The sequence below is a fragment of the Passer domesticus genome, chromosome 2, assembly GCF_036417665.1.
Source record: "Passer domesticus isolate bPasDom1 chromosome 2, bPasDom1.hap1, whole genome shotgun sequence".
Classification (NCBI taxonomy): Eukaryota; Metazoa; Chordata; class Aves; order Passeriformes; family Passeridae; genus Passer; species Passer domesticus.
In genome coordinates, this window is record NC_087475.1 from 42,954,858 (window position 1) to 42,973,338 (window position 18,481).

An 18,481-nucleotide genomic window follows, 5' to 3' on the forward strand; every position below is an offset into this window, starting at 1 on the left:
ACAAAAAATGGATTATGCTCAAACAGCTAAAAAATGGACATTAGCTATTGTTTTATATGGAAAAGCATCTTAGCATTTTAAACTGCAAGAAATCTAGCTGATTTTACACTGGAAGTCTATTAGGTGAATATATTTTTCTATTAATGTCTTTGCCCTTCTGGAAATAAGCAGTTTTTCCATACAAGTGAACAAATTTTGAATAGCTTTAAAATAGCATTGAAATTCTGAAAGCATACACAAAGTTCAAATGCTCTCTGATAAGAAATCACATTGCAAATTCTCTTTAAAACATCAATAATAAGATAGAAGAAACAACTTAATCTTTTATTCCAATTTTCTGTGGAGCAGATCCCAGAGGGGAGTATTTACACCCAGTCAGGAACTTTAAGCCATACCTTACCATCAGTATTAAAACACAGAACTTCAGATTACTGAAAAAGCCATAATGTCTTTAAACTCAGTACAATACAGAAAGGCCTGAAGTTGGCAAAGAATTAGCAAAGTGCTGTCTGAGCTCTGTGGTCAATGAGCCCAGTGTTTTCAGTGTGCTGCATGGTCACTGAACACCAGCAATCACCCCGGTTTCCTTCTAGGAAAAAAAAAGCCCTGTGCATGCTCTAGATGGTTTGAAATGTCTGTTCTGTTTGCACACTCATCCTGTAATACTACATACAAATTCTCGATTTTTTAAAGATCCTTTGAAAACAACTAGTTTTTTTTTAAATCCACTACTTTAAAAGATTACACTTTTACATTAAAAACGGAAGTCATCACATCAGAGCAGTGCACCGTCATGCCCACCTTCCAAGGACATTCTCTAAATTACATTAGCATCTGATCTGCTAGAGACTTTCCTCCAGCTCATCTTCATACTACACTTTTCCCATTCCCTTTTCTTATAATTCATTTTTTCCTCTGTGTCACATTGAGAGAATCAATATTAGAAAAAAAAAATCTTTAATTGGATAATAATACAGAATTACCCTAAGGAGTTTTCACTTCTTTCTGAATTGGACTGAAGAGTTTTGAAGCAAGCTTCCAAGTTCAGAAATAACACTTCCACAATTCTCCTATATGTGTGCAGCATATGATCCATTACCTGGGGTTAGCCAGCTTTACCCACCTATTTTCAGGCTTTCCACCCACATGCAGTTCTGCAATTCCCTTTGCAATGCTGATTTACACCTCTTAATGCCATACTCTTTTCAACTTACACATGCAGAAATGCTCAGGGTGACACTTTCAATACAAATACAGATTTTATATTTAGATAAAACCATAATTTGAAAACATGGACACAACCATAAAAACAGTTTAATGTTCAGTATCAAAGACAAACACTTAGCAAATTGTCACACCATAACCTTGATCTTGAAAAGATCTTATAAAGGCTGATCACAAGGAAATAAAACCCTCAAATTGCTCTTTTCTGTTCTTTATAGGTAGAGTAGATGTGTTCAGTACTGCTTAAGTGGTTTGCATGATAATCTCTCTCAAACACAACTTGAGGCCTTAGTGTTTGGAAGCCAGAAGCCCTCTTAGAGCCTCTGTACATGACAAGAAGATCATGCAGAAAAAAACAACAGCCTTAAGGCTATAGAAAGGCAGACTACACAAATACTGCTCTGCAATAACAAAAATCAGGGGAGATCCACCGTTCATCTTGCAACAGTGAACATAATTACAAACCTAAATTTTGCATTTGAAACTAGGAGACAAAAATTATAAACCTCTCTATGCATATCTAATCTCTTTTTTCAACATTAGCCAAGCCTGCAGGCACTTAACAGTCTGATTCTTGATGTCATTGTAATTAAAGGCAATACTCACAAGGCTGATAAGCATACCAGCTGTATATTAACCCTTATCTTAGCAAAACTGACAACTGCAAATGTGATATCTAATTGTAAAGAAAAGAACATTGGAATTTATTATGGATATTATGGCTTTTAAATCCAATAACCTTGAAAATAAGTAAATTATATCCAGCCTACCGTCAAACTTCTTGTGCCGGGATACGAAAGTCGTGCGTACAAAGTGACTTGTCTCCTCCACTAAGTTTTCAAATTCCAGTTTGCTCTGTTGGCTTAATTTGTCCTCCATTTCTGAGGTGCAGCATGTATATTCCTGAGGGCAGATTCTCAAATGTTCCCCTGGAATCACAAGAAAATAAGAAATTAGAAATGTTTGATTACAGATAGAAATGTGCCAGAACCAAAACACACATGATGGGTCTTCAGTTTTTGTGGGCTACCCAGGGAGCTCTTTAAGGCTCGACTTAAAGAGCTTGACAGGAGACATCTCGAATTTGTATCAACAACTTTGCTATGGCTGGGTATTTCTCACAGGGGAGAGGAGAAACACGTTGCAGAGTTGTTTTTATACTTCAAAAAGTAAAATTGCCTCACACCAAAAGTGTTCTCCCACCCTGAAGAAGCCTTCCACATTTACTGAAGCATACTTAAAATTTGAAAAAAAACAATTGCTTGCTTTCTGTTTGTATTCAAATTGCCTGGAGAAATATCTAGTGAGATGACATATTACAAGCCACAGGATCTGTCAAAAATTGCAAAACAAAAATTATGCATTTGTTGTCAAAACCTGTACAAAAGAAATTATGCATTTTTGTAGCCAGGTCCCACTTGCCCAAGTCCACCAAAACATTTTTTCCTTCTCCCCTTCCTTCCCCTCTTCTTAAGTGTATTTTAATGATTGTGTTTGGGTTTTCTTGGGCAGCATTTCTTGTCAGACTGAGCAAGTGCTCTGCTGAATAGGAAAAAGCAGTGAAGAGTTTAATTAATGCTTATATTATATGGAAATGCAATGTAAAAAGTAATGAAAGCCTCTTATTTAATTCAATAGATTTATCTCTTGAAGCACTCTGCCATTTCTTCTGACAATATTGCTTTCTTTAGTACAATTTGCACGTGGAAACCAATTCTTCAGCTCATGAAATTAAAATGGTCTGTTATTACATAAAATGTGAATTTCCAATTGACACTGTACTAAGGGTGTCAGAAACATTTAGCTTGGTTTGTACAAAGGCAGAAAATTTTACCATTTCCTCTTGAGAAATAAAGAGAATGATCTGCCTGTATGATTAAAGTTACTTGTAAGGCAATGAAAACATTTAGCTTTCTGTACACCGAATCCTGATTAAAAATCCCTCTGCAAATCTCTTAAAGGTGCAAATAAAATGATATACAAAGCCCAAGGGTTAAATAAATACCGGGGACCTGATTCTCATTTCTATTGAGGCTCCTTTCTACCACTGCTGAGCCATAAAGAAGACTTAAATGCAATTTATATCTACTTTAAGGCTGCTTTTCACCATTCTTATTATGTAGTGAGGAGAAGCAGGCCCTAAGTTTTATGCTTCCCAGGGGTATAATACATTTAGCTGCTGCATCATTTTGAAGACAGAATCAAAAAGAGGTCTGCACATGCTTAGAATAAACACTGTCTTGAGTTTGCCCTCACCTTATTCGAATTTATGTTTCTGTTCTCGAATGAAGTCTTTTAAGTCTTGAAATTTAGTCATTCCTCAACCCTGACTCCTCACCCCATCTTAATTTGTTTTTTCTGGAAGAGTTCGTAATATATGAATTATAATGCCATGAGATTTCTTTTAGCAGCCTCAAGACTTTTTAAAAGCTCACAGCTATACATCTTCAGAAAGGATCATTTTATTATTATCAGTTACTGTTGGGCAGTACTACCTACAAATCCCAGTCATGTCCAAATGAACCATGATATAAAACTTTGTATAAAAGTGGGAAAAAAAATATATCCCATGACCATCAAAATATTGTAAGGATTGCTTCCCGTGTCTGCTACACCCTCCCACCACAAAGAAATTAATTCCTTTCTATCCTCAAAGTCACACATCTAAGCCATAAACAACACATACAGGGACTGGTGAGCCAGCTGCTGTCAAACATAAAAGATAGTGGCAGACTAATGTTTGCCTTACCCTCTACATCTCTGTCACATTAAACTGCAACTATTCAACAGGTAAGGGAGGCGCCATAATAAGAAACAATAAAGGTTATTTCAGTAACAGCAATGTGAGTTTTTATTAGATGTCAGAAAGACAAGTAAAGTTGAAATATTGTATCATTAGAAGCAGTGCTGTGTGCTTGATTAAATAAAAAAATACCCCATCCATAATGTCTGCAACCCCCTTTCCTCAATAAATCCAGGGGTTTTTTCCTTATTGAAAATACCTACTTTCCCAGCTCAAGTCAGAGCGATAGTTTATGCTTTTTGTTATGATAATAACGTCTGGTGCCATTGCAACTGAGAATTTTTATAAAATTCACTTTTCTCTTCTCTCTTCATCTGAAGTTCTTATGCTTTTTTGTCTGGCTCTGTTTGTTTCTCAGAATTGTCAGGTTATAAGCTGGTAATAGTAATAATCATTGCACTGTGCTTAGTAAGTAACAGCCATGAGTCCAAATTTTCTAAGACACTATATTAGGCTGAGTATTATGACAAATTAAATTGTATTGAATGGTCATTTTTGAAGGAATAGTAATTTTCTCTTCCTCTGATTTATTTAGAGTCTTAGTTTTGCTTTGCTACAAAAATTATTTCTCACTTTGCCTGCTACAAAATCATTCAGACTCCTAGTGCATTGCTTTCTTTTACATGTATTTTCATTAAGTTTCTTCCCTTTAGTTCACTGATTATTCCTTCATTCATGAGGCTCTTGACTGTAGAAACTCACATTTATCAGAAACACTCACAACTCCTACATTATCTCATTGACTTTTTCTCCCGACAAAATGTCTTCCTAAATCATCTAGCCAACTGCCCTCATCACAAAAAATTTGCTGTAGAATAATGAAATGTCTTTCTACAAAAGACATTTCTAATTCCTCTCTCTTCCCTGTCCATATATTTTCTGTCAACTTTCTGTAGAAAGAAATAATAATGGAAATATTTTGCTACTTTTCATATTCTGTTTCAAGATTTTTGCTTCCTTCTCTCTCCTACACTGGAGGATGAGGTCTGACGATAGATAAAGTAAAAGAAAAAGCATTTTCCACTGATCCACACCAATGGAATATTTATATGCTTAAGATGTTCAAGTAAATTTTGTAAAAATAAAGCTTTTGAAAGTTTTGCTCATAAGCCCTGCGATGTTTTTACTGGCCATGACTGACTGCAGTTTCCAGAAGTTCATAACTTGGACAAAAGATCATGGGCGTTCCTGGGAAGGGCAAAGGGAAACTCTCTGACAAAGTAATTTCTGTATGCTTAATCTTTTCTTTTCCTTTTTAAAAGCATGATTCTCGTTTTGTCCTTGTTATTATCAAACCACCAACTAATGCTGGAATTGCCAGGTCATTAGTTCACTCCCTGTTAAAAAAAAAAAAGGACACACTTTTCTTAACATAAAAGTAGGGGGTTTGTTTGTTGTGTTTTTACGTTGTGTTTTGCTGGGGGGGGTGTATTGGTTTTTTGTTTGGTTTTTTGGTTTGTTGTTGTTGTTAGCTTGGATATTTTTAATTAAGGGCTGTGTGCTTCATTTTGGAATTTTTTTCTTCTTTTGTGCAAATCTGTGACCTAAGGGGCTGTTTGGATTGGGAATAACTCTGCAGGACAATTTGATTGTACTTCCTCTGATTTTTTGAATTGGATCATTTACCATTTGCATTTTGTAAAACATTGTTCTATTACCATAGAAAGTGTTTAATCACTAATTTGTGTATTTACACACCTCAAGTATTTTGCAGGCTGAAAATGTGCTCATAACTAATGTACCAGTTCTTGCCCTGGGAAACTCCATATGGTCTAGGTTCTTATGCTAATTTTAGCAACGATTTTTATGGCACAAGTGGCATTGGTTATAACTGACTAGTTTTACCTTGTTGCAAATGGTGTCTCCCCAAACGAGTTTGACACAAATGTAGTTACACTGCACCAGCATTCTGCCAGGATGAACAGCTACTAACTCAATATTTCCAGCGACCTACCACAACTCTTCTATCCACTGTTTCCAGCTGAAGATGCTGACCTACATATCTCTCCTCATGTGGCCTATGTTATATAAATCAAATCAATTGCCTACTACAAATTCAGCTACCAGTATTCAATTTCAGTTTTATTACAGCTGTAATCTCACACCTGCCTTCACATGATCCAAATTGGCAAGTTTTGCAGTTGAATCTGGCAATCCTGCTGGCAATGCTGCTTTGAAGTGTGATAAAGCAATTTATAAAGCACTTGTTTTATATTCAGATGTATTACTGTTTGGTGTCCTTAAAATGTGCTACAAAACTCAGAAGTCTTTAAAAAATTGCAACTTACAGCTCTGAAGCTGAATAAATGCTTTTACTGCATATCAAAATGCCAGAACTGATCTGAGAGTGGTAACTGCTTGAGGAAGATACAGTCTGAAGGATCAGTAAACCCTATGGAATATAACATTACCCTCAACAATTTAACCACCAGATTTCCTGAACACCTTGGTTATATCATTAGAAATGGAAATATTATCACATAACATATTTATTATCAGGCAGAATTTTTTATGGGTCATGTTGCAAGTTTAGCAATTTTGGAAGCAATTCTTTCTTAGGCAGTCAAAATTTTATAGTTTCTACTCTAATCATAAATTTAAAGCCCTGATAGTGGTCTGTTCACAGAATGGTAGGACTAACTGTATGACTGGGGAAAACAGAAACAGAGTAACCACCCTGCTTCATAAATCCAGCAAGGAATAAAAATTATTAAATAAAAGGGGTAAATTAAAGATGTGCTTTCAAACTTGATCACCTTGTATGCATCAACAGAGCCTAAAAGAAGAAAAGGTATCTCTACATTCTTCATCTTGCAGGTTACATTGATGTGATTTGGCTTTGTCATTAGCTGTGCTCTTTGAAACTTGAAATACTTGCTTCAGACCTGCACATATTCAGCCACTTGTGGATAAAGCAGTGGAATTTATTAACAGTATGAGCTTTAACAAAGACAAGTATCTAGTCCTGCACCTGGAACAGAACAGTAAAAGAGCCCAGTACATGCTGACACCTGTGTGGCTGGGGAGCTGCCTTGCTGAAAAGGATGGGGGCTCCTGGGGGACACCCAGCCAACGTGAGACAACAACACCCGGCAGCAGCAGCAGATGCAAATCTGATACTGGGTTGCATATCCAGGGGCATTTCTAGCAGAGGTAGAGACATGATCATCCCACTATGCTCCGTGCTTGTCACACTGCACCTGGAGCACCGTGCCCCATTCTGATCCCCACAACACAAGAAAGATGCAGACTGGAGAGGGTCCAAAGGAACATCAAGAAGATTATCAAAAGACTGGAGTGTAAGGAAAGACTGAAAGAGTCAGGTGTATTTTTTCCCCTGGAGAAAGAGGAGGCTCAGGTGGGACCCAATCAAGGTATTACAGTACTTAAAGGGAAGGTAGAGGATGCGGTATCTTTCTTCACAAGGACCCACATGGAGAAGGCAAGCGGCAAAAGATACAAATTGTACCAGGAGAATTTTCATCTTGGCATAAGAAAGAAACTTCTTAAAGTGAGAACTGACTGACTAGTCACTGGGACAACCTCCCCAGGGACATGGTGGATGCCTCATTGCTGGAAGTTTTCAAGATTTGATTGGACAGGGGGCTCCCTTTCCCTCAGTACCTGAGACCAGATGATCTGCCAGCATTCCTTTCAAAGTGGGTTCTTCTGTGGTTCTGTGACCACCCAGTTTTCTGTGTTTTTTATTATTGTAAAAGATTATTTTAAAAACAATGATAATTAGAGTTGAAAGAAAAACCTCATTCAACTTTAACCCTTGCCCACTGTTTTGAGATTTGGATCATTTTCAGTATGGGTGATGAAGATTCTGAATGCCAACTTTTTGAAGTTTTCAATTTAAGTTCTCTGGTGAAATCAGGAGCATAGGAAACTCTTAATGATCACATTATAAATTTTCTATTAGTGAAAGCTATAGTTCTCCAATACACTTACAACATTCCGTCACACATCTGCAAACAGGAAACAGTGCTGTAGAAGAATTTGACTGACAATCATCTTTAATTTGAAAAAAAACCCAAGCAGCACTATCATGTTTTCTGTATTAATTTTTTTAGCAATTAAAAATAAATTAGAAACATGAATTTTAGCATTTCAGGCAATATTCAAACAGCAAAAATTAAAATATCATTTTGTTGGACAAAAGCCTGTTCTCTAACCAAAAAGTCCTAAGGCTCCTTCTGACTTTGTAATTATCTTCTCTGTGGGGTATAACAGCCCTGCAAGCAGCCTCTGTAAAACTGCACCTGACATTCAAGTCACAGATTGAACTTTCCTTCTCAAACTAAAAGGAAACAGATTATGTTTTAAATTAATTCCATCGTAATATTGGCCTGACAAGTGATGACAGGAGCAATATTTGCACAGAAAATGACAGCTGGAGGAAGGGAGGGAAACCTGTCTGTAACACACAGATCGTGCCATCAGGCACAGCTCTCCTAATTTTAATCAAAGGAATATTGAACTTGAAAACCTTTTATGTCTGGTGGGCTCCAATAAACCTGTGCATCTACCCCAAGAATAAAACTGACTCATTTTTTTGCCTCAGAACTCAAATCATCTTTGCTCAGATTCCTTTTGTTCCTTGATTTCTTTGAGGTCAATTAAAAGATGAATGCCTTCCAAACAGACTGATAATTAGTTAACAGTCTCTTCATTACAGGTCCCACAGGGAACATTCATTTACAAGAAGCCCTGACCCTGTTGTCCTTGGGAAGATTTCAGTAATAAGTTACCGAAGCTGAGGCCAAGGCAAACTTGTTCAGACTAAGACTACACAGATGCTAAAGAAAGAACTGAAGTCCCTTGAGTATTCCCAACTAAACTACTAGAAGCAGTACCACTACTCCAACGCTCAGGATCATTTTATTTTCCAAGCATACACAGTCAGACAAATTGTTTTTTGATAACACAGTTTGTGAGAAGAATTTCTAGTTACTTCTTGGAGAGTGTATTACTGGCTTTGTGCTCAGTGCCTTGTGGAAAGCAAACAGCAAGGCTGTGATTCAGCACCAATAGTTTCATCATCTCATGGGCTACATGGCTGCAATTTTCTGATTTCAAAGCATGCTTCCACCTGGGAACAGCAGCCAAATCCCCCTCCCCCTGAACTGATTTTTGCTGTTTATTATGTTCCCTGCTATAACAGCAGAAATATCTCATATAGCATTATAGTGAGAAGTAGAACACAAGCAGCACATTTCTTTACCATGACCAAAAAACACAATGCAAGGCAGGCTTTAAATTTAATCAGCCCTCAGAACAATTTAATGATTAAGATAGCAGGATAAGACTGTACACATTCATGTATTTATAAATATTTTAATCAACATTCTTCATGTAAAACTGAAACCCAAAAATGTGACTGCAGCACACGGTGGATCAAAGACAGATTTATGCCACTTAGGTCATATACCCCCGGAAATGCTGTTGCAGTAGGTGAGTGTGCTGGACTTAGCTTCCTGAGATTAACTGGGTATGCTGTACTGCCCAAATCAGTTCTTAAGATAGTTATAACATTACTAATATACATTCATCAAAGTTTAAAGCTGACTGGGATACAGTCATGCCATTTGATTGAATTGTCAAGGGCATTTTAAAGCTGTGCAGATCCCTTGCCAATCACTGTATTGTCATGCATAAAATCCATGCTTCTAAAATACTAAACTTAACAACAACTGTTTAAGAGTCATTAATCCAAGTGCTCTCCTCTTATTCTCTTATATTGATGCCTTCAATCAGCCCAGTGAAACCTTTTTGTGCTACCGTTAAATAGATTAATCTACGTTTTTGTCTTCTGATTAATAATGACATGCTTTCCTGCAATGCCAGTCACAGAAACAGCTCAGGAAGACAAACATGATAATGTTGAGTTGGTCATAAGTCATAGGCTGTAATGGATACACCAGTGGTTAATACTTTGGTGCCTCCGCCATAAACTCTTTATTGAAATATTTTTCAGCCTAATCTTTTTCTTAGCTCCTTCAGGAAAAACACAGCACAAAAAGAGAAGCTACAATTTGTAAAGATCTGAGAGTCCTGTTATCATACCAACTCAAGGTCTACCCATGAAATTTAAGGCCAGAAATGCTAGCATTTGTCCTTTAATTTCTGTTTGGAGCCATCCACTGTGAAAAGCAAAATGCCTCTACCAGTTCCTTAGCATTAAACTTACTGGGACACAAGTTGTAAGGCAAGAAGCAAAGCACTTTCTCCAAGTTTCTGTATCTTTGACTTTATATGCTGCTACAACGTGGGAAAGTCCCTGCTAAAGTCAAATAAGGTACTGGAAGCAAGGCACACAGAATTGTAGGAGATTCAAGAAAACTACTGATGTGGGAAGGTGTAAAACCCTACAGGAAAAATGTGACGAACTGGAGGGTGGTGATGAAAAAACAAGGAAAATCAGCTAATTCCTGACCTAAATGATGACTGAGAGTCAGTCTTACTAACCTGAGAGTTATCAGGTGATTTATCACTGATGGTAACAATCTATTGCTTAGCCTCATAGCTCATCGGTCCTAGCTGGAAATACTCTGCAGTGACTCTGGGAGCCTTGACTCCCAGGGGTCACGGGAAAAACTTCCCCAGATGCTCCACCTGATCAGACAAGTAGAAGATACCACAGTAGGTGGGTGACTTATCTGCATGTGGCCTCTCCTTCAGGTGAGAGAGTCTTAGAACTACAAAAATAAGTATTTAGGTCTTTCCTAAAGGTGCAGAAGAGAATGTACTGTGACTTCCCACAGTAAATCTTATGCAAGTAAGGAATTCAGACCATTTCTGCCCACTCTGATGAAAATCAACGCTGCTGAAATGACTCTTCAATAATAGAGCCTACCAGCTGAGACAGGAGGAAGAAATACAGTACAGACATCCAGAGACAATGTGCCAGAGGGAAGTCCTCTCATGAAAGATTTTTTTTTCCTATTGACTACTTTCAGACTGTTTTGATTCACTTATGTGACAAATTTAACTTCATGGAACTGAAAATAACCATGTGTTAAAGCATGCATAAAAATACTCTGAATTACAAAGCTTCTAATTATCAATATGAAACAAAGGTTTCTCACTGAATATTGTCAGCTGTATAATGCAAATAGAAATTCTACATTATTAAAACCATGGATAGGCAAATGTTTTATGAATATGCAAGAAATTCTGAAATGTTTTCAATAAATTATATTTCCTTAGGAATCTCAGGGTTCAGCAGTGAGACCTGACATTCTTGAAATCCTGCTAATTACTGCTTTCAGATTCTCAGTTTCAATAACTTGCTGTCACATCTTGTAGAACCTGGGTGGGGGTGTCCAGATCCTCCCATCTTTCAGACAAGCTGGACTCATGGGCATGGGACACAGTTGGTGTGTGTGCAACTAAAGTTGCATGGGATGGGTTTGGACCAAAGGTGGTTCAGAAAGAAGTGCTGTCATTCTTCAGCAGAAGTTTGGAAAGTTTTGAAGGGCTCCTGAGCATGGACTACATGGTTTCTTTCCTGTTACAGGCCCAGTGCTGTCTTAGAGCTTGTCAATTTTCATAACCTCTGAGGTTTCTACATTATAGGAGATAGAAATTCTCTTAGCTGCTGGTTCAGTCAAGTTTTTAAGTTTCTGTCTCTTTCCATGAGTCTGTCTCTTTCTAAGGGCTATAGCTATATCCCTTAACAAAAAGGACCTAAGCACTGATATGTATGGTTAGAGGTGCTTGCTGCCATGCTTCTAAGGGAAAATCACCTAGAAATTTTGGGAGAGGTCTTGAGCTAATTTATTAGCCCATTTTCAAACAAAAATCCTGACAGGAAGGATTGTTGCTTTGCTTGACTTTAGGATCCCTCTGCTCTAGAGTGGGATCTGGAAAGGCTGGATGGATAGGAAAGGCCAGTGGTATTGAGGTTCAACAAGGCAAAGTTCCTGCACCTGGGTCCCAGCAATCCCACTCACTGCTACAGACTGGGAGCAGACTGGCCAAAGAGCTGCCCACTGGAAAAGGACCTGGGGGTGATGGTCAACAGTCAGATGAACATGAGCCAGTGTGTGCCCAGGTGGCCAAGAAGGCCAATGGCATCCTGGCCTGTATCAGCAATAGTGTGGCCAGCAGGAGCAGGGCATGGATTGTCTGCTTGTACTCAGCTCTGGTGAGACCACACCTTGAGTCCTGTGTCCAGTCCTGGGTCCCACACTGGGAGAAAGACTTTGAGATCCTGGAGTGTGTCCAGAGAAGGGCAACAGAACTGATGAAGGCTCTAGAGCACAAGTCCTGTGAGGAATGGCTGAGGGAGTGGCAGGTGTTTAGACTGGGGAAAAGGAGGCTCAGGATAGACTCTACAACTGCCTGAAAGGAGGGTATAACAAAGTGGAATTTGGTGTCTTCTCCCAGATAACAAGTATCAGGACAAGAGGAATGGCCTTAAGTTGTGCCAGTGTAGGTTTAGACGGATATTAGAAAAAATTTCTCCATGGAAAGTGTTGTCAAGCCCCGTAACAGGCTGCCCCGGGAAATGCTTGAATTGCCATTTCAGGACATACTTAAAAGATGTGCAGATGTGGCTCTTAGGGACATGGATTTTGGTGGCCTTGGCAGTGCTGAGTTATCAGTTGGTCTCTCTTCATGGTCTTTTCCAATGATTCTATAATTCTAACAATGAATTAGAGAGGGGTGCTTCAGAGGTGTTGGCAGAGCAGGCATGACATCGTCCTTGACTTTAAGTGGTTTCCCAGCTTGAAGGAGGATACAGGGCAGGTGTGCCCTGCATTGCTGAGGCTGCAAGCTTGAGAATGTAGGCAGTGTAATGAATGCAGTGTAATAGAAAAACCTGTTTGCTACATCATGGTGTTTTTTCAATCAATATTTTCCAGCAGAATACTGTTTGCTCTGAAAAAACTCAAAGCTCACTCTAATTAACAGAAACTATGCTTCCATAATATCATCCAGCCACAGTAATCACTGCCAAAAGGAAAAAGAAAGCTTTTTAGAGGATAGCAGCTAGCCACAACAACTTCCCTTTTCCACTATTCCCAATAGTGTTTGAGATCTAATCTATTGTTAGCCCTACAGAGTGGGCATTTTGTTTTTTGTTCCTGTGGGACTTCTTGTTTGGGTTTGGTTTTCTTTTGGTTTTTTCCCCTGCATTTAGACACAAAATGAGTCTGAACAATTTTTTTTTAGCTTTTTTATTATTGTACTTCTATCAATACCCTCTATGGACTGAAATACTTGGCAAGATTCAGGGTCTTCAAAATCAATAACTGAATGTTTCTCGCTCTTCAAGTGTTTTAATGTTAAAGGTTTGACCTTTATGATTAAAGACCAGCTTGAAAGGAAATCTCTTTAGGTGTCTGAAGTCTTCTCTTATGTAATCACATTTTTGAATGGACATTTTTGACTGTGTAAATTAAAAGGCTTTGGTGCACTTTTACAAAGTTAATCAAAGCATTTAAATATAGAAGAATAAAGCAATAAGCTATACTTCTTTCTATCAGTCCTTTAGATAATTACTTTTACCTTCTTAATATACTTTTTTGGGGCCCATTTCTTTAGTACAATCACAGCTTTTGACTGGCAGTGACCAGCCTCCTGTTAATTTGTGGTTATTTTATAAGCCTCACTAAAAAAACCCAAAATTCCCAAAACAACAACCAAACTTTAAAAAAAAAATTATTGAAAGAAAATCATCTTCAGGATATGATAGGCATCATATTTTCCTTGAAGAACCTTAATAATTCTTCATTATGATTAAACGGTCTGTTTCCTATAAAGAATATTGAGGCACTCTGTTACTATTTACTCTGTGTACTTTGGCTGAGATATACTACCCAAAGTGAGTACTTGTCTCTTGGAGAAAACTCTTTGCAGATCTCTGGCAGATTGAGCCAGAAAGAAATTTGGCAAACAGTATGTCAAAGTCCTTTGTGCTTTTTGCCTTTAGTATAAATAAGACTCTGAGGCATCTGTCTGAACTCAGATCAGCTTGAGTACATTTGTCTCTTAGCTCCTTCTCTCAGAAGCTACTCAGAATAAAGTATTCCCTGTCCTACGTTGCATGGATGGAGCCAAATTAAGGTATAACAGTAATGACAGGTAAAAATGTAAAGAAGTCTCTGAGGATGTCTGTACAAACCTCAAATGACTGCCCACCTTATCCCAAAAACTGGTATAAACAGCTATAAAATTCATAAATCTGCAGATGTAGATATGATGATTCCAGGTTTTGTTATTGTCTCTGAAGTTCTAAAAGTAAGCATTTCTCATTCGCTGTGGAAGGGCCCATTGCCTTCCCTGGATGCTTTGGGTTAAACTGTTTGAATTTGCCTTCCTTTACCCTCTTCCTCCCTTCTCCTGCTCTTTGGAGAGAACCCTCTGGCTCTGGGATTGTGCCATCTGGTCAAAAGTGGTGCTTATTTACACCCCTAATAGGGAGTGACTGTGATTATCTATAGAAATCCCTGCAAACAGCAAGAATAAATCTCTAAAATAAAAGCTAGGCAACATGCACATAATTCCAATATGAATCATGTATATTTAGGAAAAGAGCAATATTTTGAGATTTTTTTTTAATCAACTGTGAACTATATTTCAACCCCGGGCCCAACAGCACTAGTAGTAATTATATTACAGCACTTTTTGGTGCTCTGTTGGACTAATATAGGCCTAAAATCTTGGGTCTAGAATATTTCTGGTTTCTTCACCTTGGCAAAAAAATTGTAAAGAAGAAAATAGTTCTAGGCAATATATCATTCTTCAAATATTAGTTACTAGTAATTTCTAAAGTCTATAAAGTTGGCATTTTCAGCAATAGTATTGACTTTTACTGTCCTTACTATTATTTAAAATAGAAAATGTCCTAATAAAACTCATATTATCTTTTTCCTTATCACTGTCTGCATTGATTATCAAAAGTAAGTAACAGATACTGTATTTTCCTTGTATATCACAAATAGAGTTGTAAAAGATGACTGACAAGTTTCAGTTAAGGAATACGCCCAGTAAACTATAGGTGGAAAAACATCAAACTGTCTTTCCTAGCCTTCACAGAGTACATGCAAGTAAAGGTAATGTCTGCAACTACCAAGGACAAAAGGAAAAGTTACGTGATAAAATGTGCAAAGCATCTAAAAGTACATCTCCACTCACTGTCATTTCTACATGTGTTATAAGTTACTGCAGAACTCCGTCACAATCCTTTAACATCAGCCTGCAAAGTCTCTCTTTCCTGGTTTGACTCATGGGCAATAAGGAGACCCAGGAGATGGAACCTTGCTCTGAGGTGGTGATTTACACAATCAAACTGGAAATAGTATGGACAAGTTGTGAAGATTTACACAACAATGAGCATGCAATTAAAAGCATGTAGTGACAAAAAGATTTTTTTTCTTCTTTTGAAATTGCTGAAAGCCATTCTCTGAAAAATTGGAGTGGTTTGGCTGCTTCTGTGATAAAAAATATATCAAGATCAGTGTGCTCATAGAGGGCTTATGAGATAAGGCAACAAATTACATTCTGCAAAAGAAGTCATCAGCAAACAAGCCAGAATGCTTTATGAAAAAGTCATACACAAAATATACACATCTGCCAGTAAATAACGTCTTCACTGAGCTGGCAGTTTTCTAAATTACAAATTAGGGATTCATGATCCTAATAAATACAATATACTACCAGTTGACAGGTTTCACAGCATTTTATGTTTCTGAAAGAGATTTATAGATTTATAATGAGGAATAATATAATGCAGGTGCTATTAACTTCACTAAAAGTCTTGTGAAAAAAAGGAAAAGGAAATCCTTTACATCCTGATTAAACAGAAAATACCAAAACTTTTGTAATTTGTTTTCTTGTCTACTGTTTTCTAAGGAAAAAAGCCCCTATTTCAAGGCAATTTCTAAGTAGTGTAATTAATGTGGTGCAGCTCCCAAATTGCCCAGTGAGTACTGTGTTTAATGAATATTTTTTTAAAGTTTATGGCTATTTTCTACATCCATTCAGTGACAGCAGTTGCTCAACTGCAACAGTAGTTTTGAGCACTTGTTGCAGATGTTTCCAGCCATTTTCTGCCAAATGCAAACGCAAGTACTTGAGTGATTGAATTATCAATGCCAATCTTAGCTGATACTACTGTTAAAAGATTAATGTCCTAAAGGGAGAATCAGATTACTACAGCATTCTTTTAACATCACTTTAGGAACACTCTAAATCCCCTTCCACAGAGCAGAATGCCTTTTAAAATCTATATAGCACATTTAAATAGATTTAGCCTTCCTCACAATACGGTTGCAAAGTATCTAGAGCTGTGGTGGGTAGATCCTGGCTGGATGCCAGACACTCACCAAAGCTGCTCTATCACTCCTCTCTGCAAGTGGACAGGAGAGAGTTTATGAGTTAAGGACAGGACTCACTGATTGCCAGTATGGGCAAAACGGACTCAGTTTGGGGATATGAACTGAATTTATCATTAACAAAGTCAGAGCGGGTTAATGAGAAGTAAAATATATCTCAAAAACACCTTCCCCTAACCTCTCCCTCCTTCCCAGCTCTGTCTCCTCCCCCATGAAGTGCAAGAAGATCCCTGCCAGGACCCTGCTCCATCACAGACCTCCCACAGGCTCACAACCTTCTTTTGGGCAGCCATGGGCATCTTTTGGGCATTCCATGTGGGTCTGCTTCATGAACTGAGGGTGGATCTCTGTATCCCCATGGACCTCCATGGGCTGCAGGGACACAGCTGCCTCCCCATGGGCTGCACCAGGGGCTGCAGGGAATCTCAGCTCTGGCCCCTGCAGCACCTCCTGCCCCTCCTTCTGCTCTGACCTTGGTGTCTGCAGAGTTTTTCCTGGCGCATGCTCTCACTCTGCTATTCTCTGGCACCCATTACAACTGCACAGCAACTTTTCTTCCCCATTGTTTAATATGTTATCACAGAGGTGCCACCACCATTCCTGATTAACTTGGCCTTGGCCAGCAGAGCTGCCCTGGAGCGAGCTGCCACTGGCTCTTCTGGACATGGGGGAAGCTTCTGGCAGCTTCTCACAGAAACCACCCCTGGAGCACTCCTGCTACCAAAACCTGGCCATGCAAACCCAACACAAAAGTTAAGTTCTATCTTAATGGAGTTGTCATACAAAATTAATGCTGCATGGTCTCAGACCAAGTTCTAAAACTACACAAAAACTAATTAAAAACAAGTCACAAAACAGCTATCTAGGCTACTCTGTGCTGTCATTTAATAATTCACTAGTATCTGACAACTCATAAAGTAACTACCACAGGATAACATTACTTCCTAAAAAGTGAAAGCTACCCACAACATCTAACAAGAACTCTTAAATTATGATGATGATGATGACAATGACAGTAATAAATTCTGCAATAACTTTTTCACCTCAAAGTACCACTAAACTCGATGTGATAACTTACACACCTGGAGCCCTTCACCCATAAAAACTGCCAGCATTAAAACTAATTAGGACAAGCTGCTGAAAAAAATATTTTTATTGTTATTATGAGTTTAAATTTATAATTGCATTATTACTCATCATTTATTGATTATCAAATTACTGATTTTCCTTTTATACAGCTACAAAAATACAGGACAATTTGGATGTGATCATGAGCTCCACACTCATGATTTGTGCAAAGAGGAGCTAAAATGAATCAAACATGTTTGCTTAGAGTTAAAGTTGTATTTGGCATACAATGAAGTAGAATGATTCACCTATCAAATGATTACAGCCCTTGATGCAACCTTTCCCTGTTATAACACATAAATGTGTGACTACTTACTCATGATCAGATGATAAATTCAGTTAAGGCAACCTTAATGTATTGATTTCTAAGATATGTAAGAAAACAGCAAATAAAGCACCTTCACTGTCTTCTTCATTCAAGTGATACTTAAGAGCTTCCAGAGCAAGAAACTAGAAATCCAGTGTGATCAGCTTCCTGCTGAAGTTCCTATAACAATCTGAAATTATTATTACTATTGCCACTATCATAAAATTTTGTTTAAAAGATTAAAAAATGCAAGCCATATAATAATAAAGACTTAGGCACATATGCTAGTGACAGAATCTTGTAAGGTCACACAATAATTCTAAGTTGATTTGCAATATAGTAGATCTATGAAGATCTAAGTAAGATGAAATAAGTATGAAATAAGTAATAAAAGATGAAAGATGAAATAAGTAATAAAAAAAAAAAAGTTCAAAGCTTTAACTAGTCTGTTTCTATCAGGAATGAATTCTAGAATGAAGAAGTGAGCTCCCTGCATTTTTAAAGGTAGATGCTGCATACTTCATGTCAAGCTGGAGATCTGTGAGTACAGACTGCAAAGAGAAGCAGCAATCAGTGATTTAATGCTAATTTGAAACATCATTCAGAGTTGAGATAGCATGTAAGACTTGTTTGACAAGACACACTCTAAATACAAAATGATCAAACTGAAAT

At 37.8% G+C, this 18,481-nt stretch overlaps 1 protein-coding gene across 2 annotated transcripts in view; it reads right to left on the bottom strand.

Moving 5' to 3' along the window:
• GPC6 (glypican 6) overlaps positions 1-18,481 on the bottom strand; it is a 724,766-nt gene that overhangs the window by 503,130 nt on the left and 203,155 nt on the right. For both annotated transcript variants that reach the window (XM_064408448.1, XM_064408449.1), the window contains exon 2: positions 1,995-2,153. In XM_064408448.1, coding sequence (XP_064264518.1) covers positions 1,995-2,153 — 159 coding nt within the window. The remainder of the gene's footprint in view (positions 1-1,994; positions 2,154-18,481) is intronic.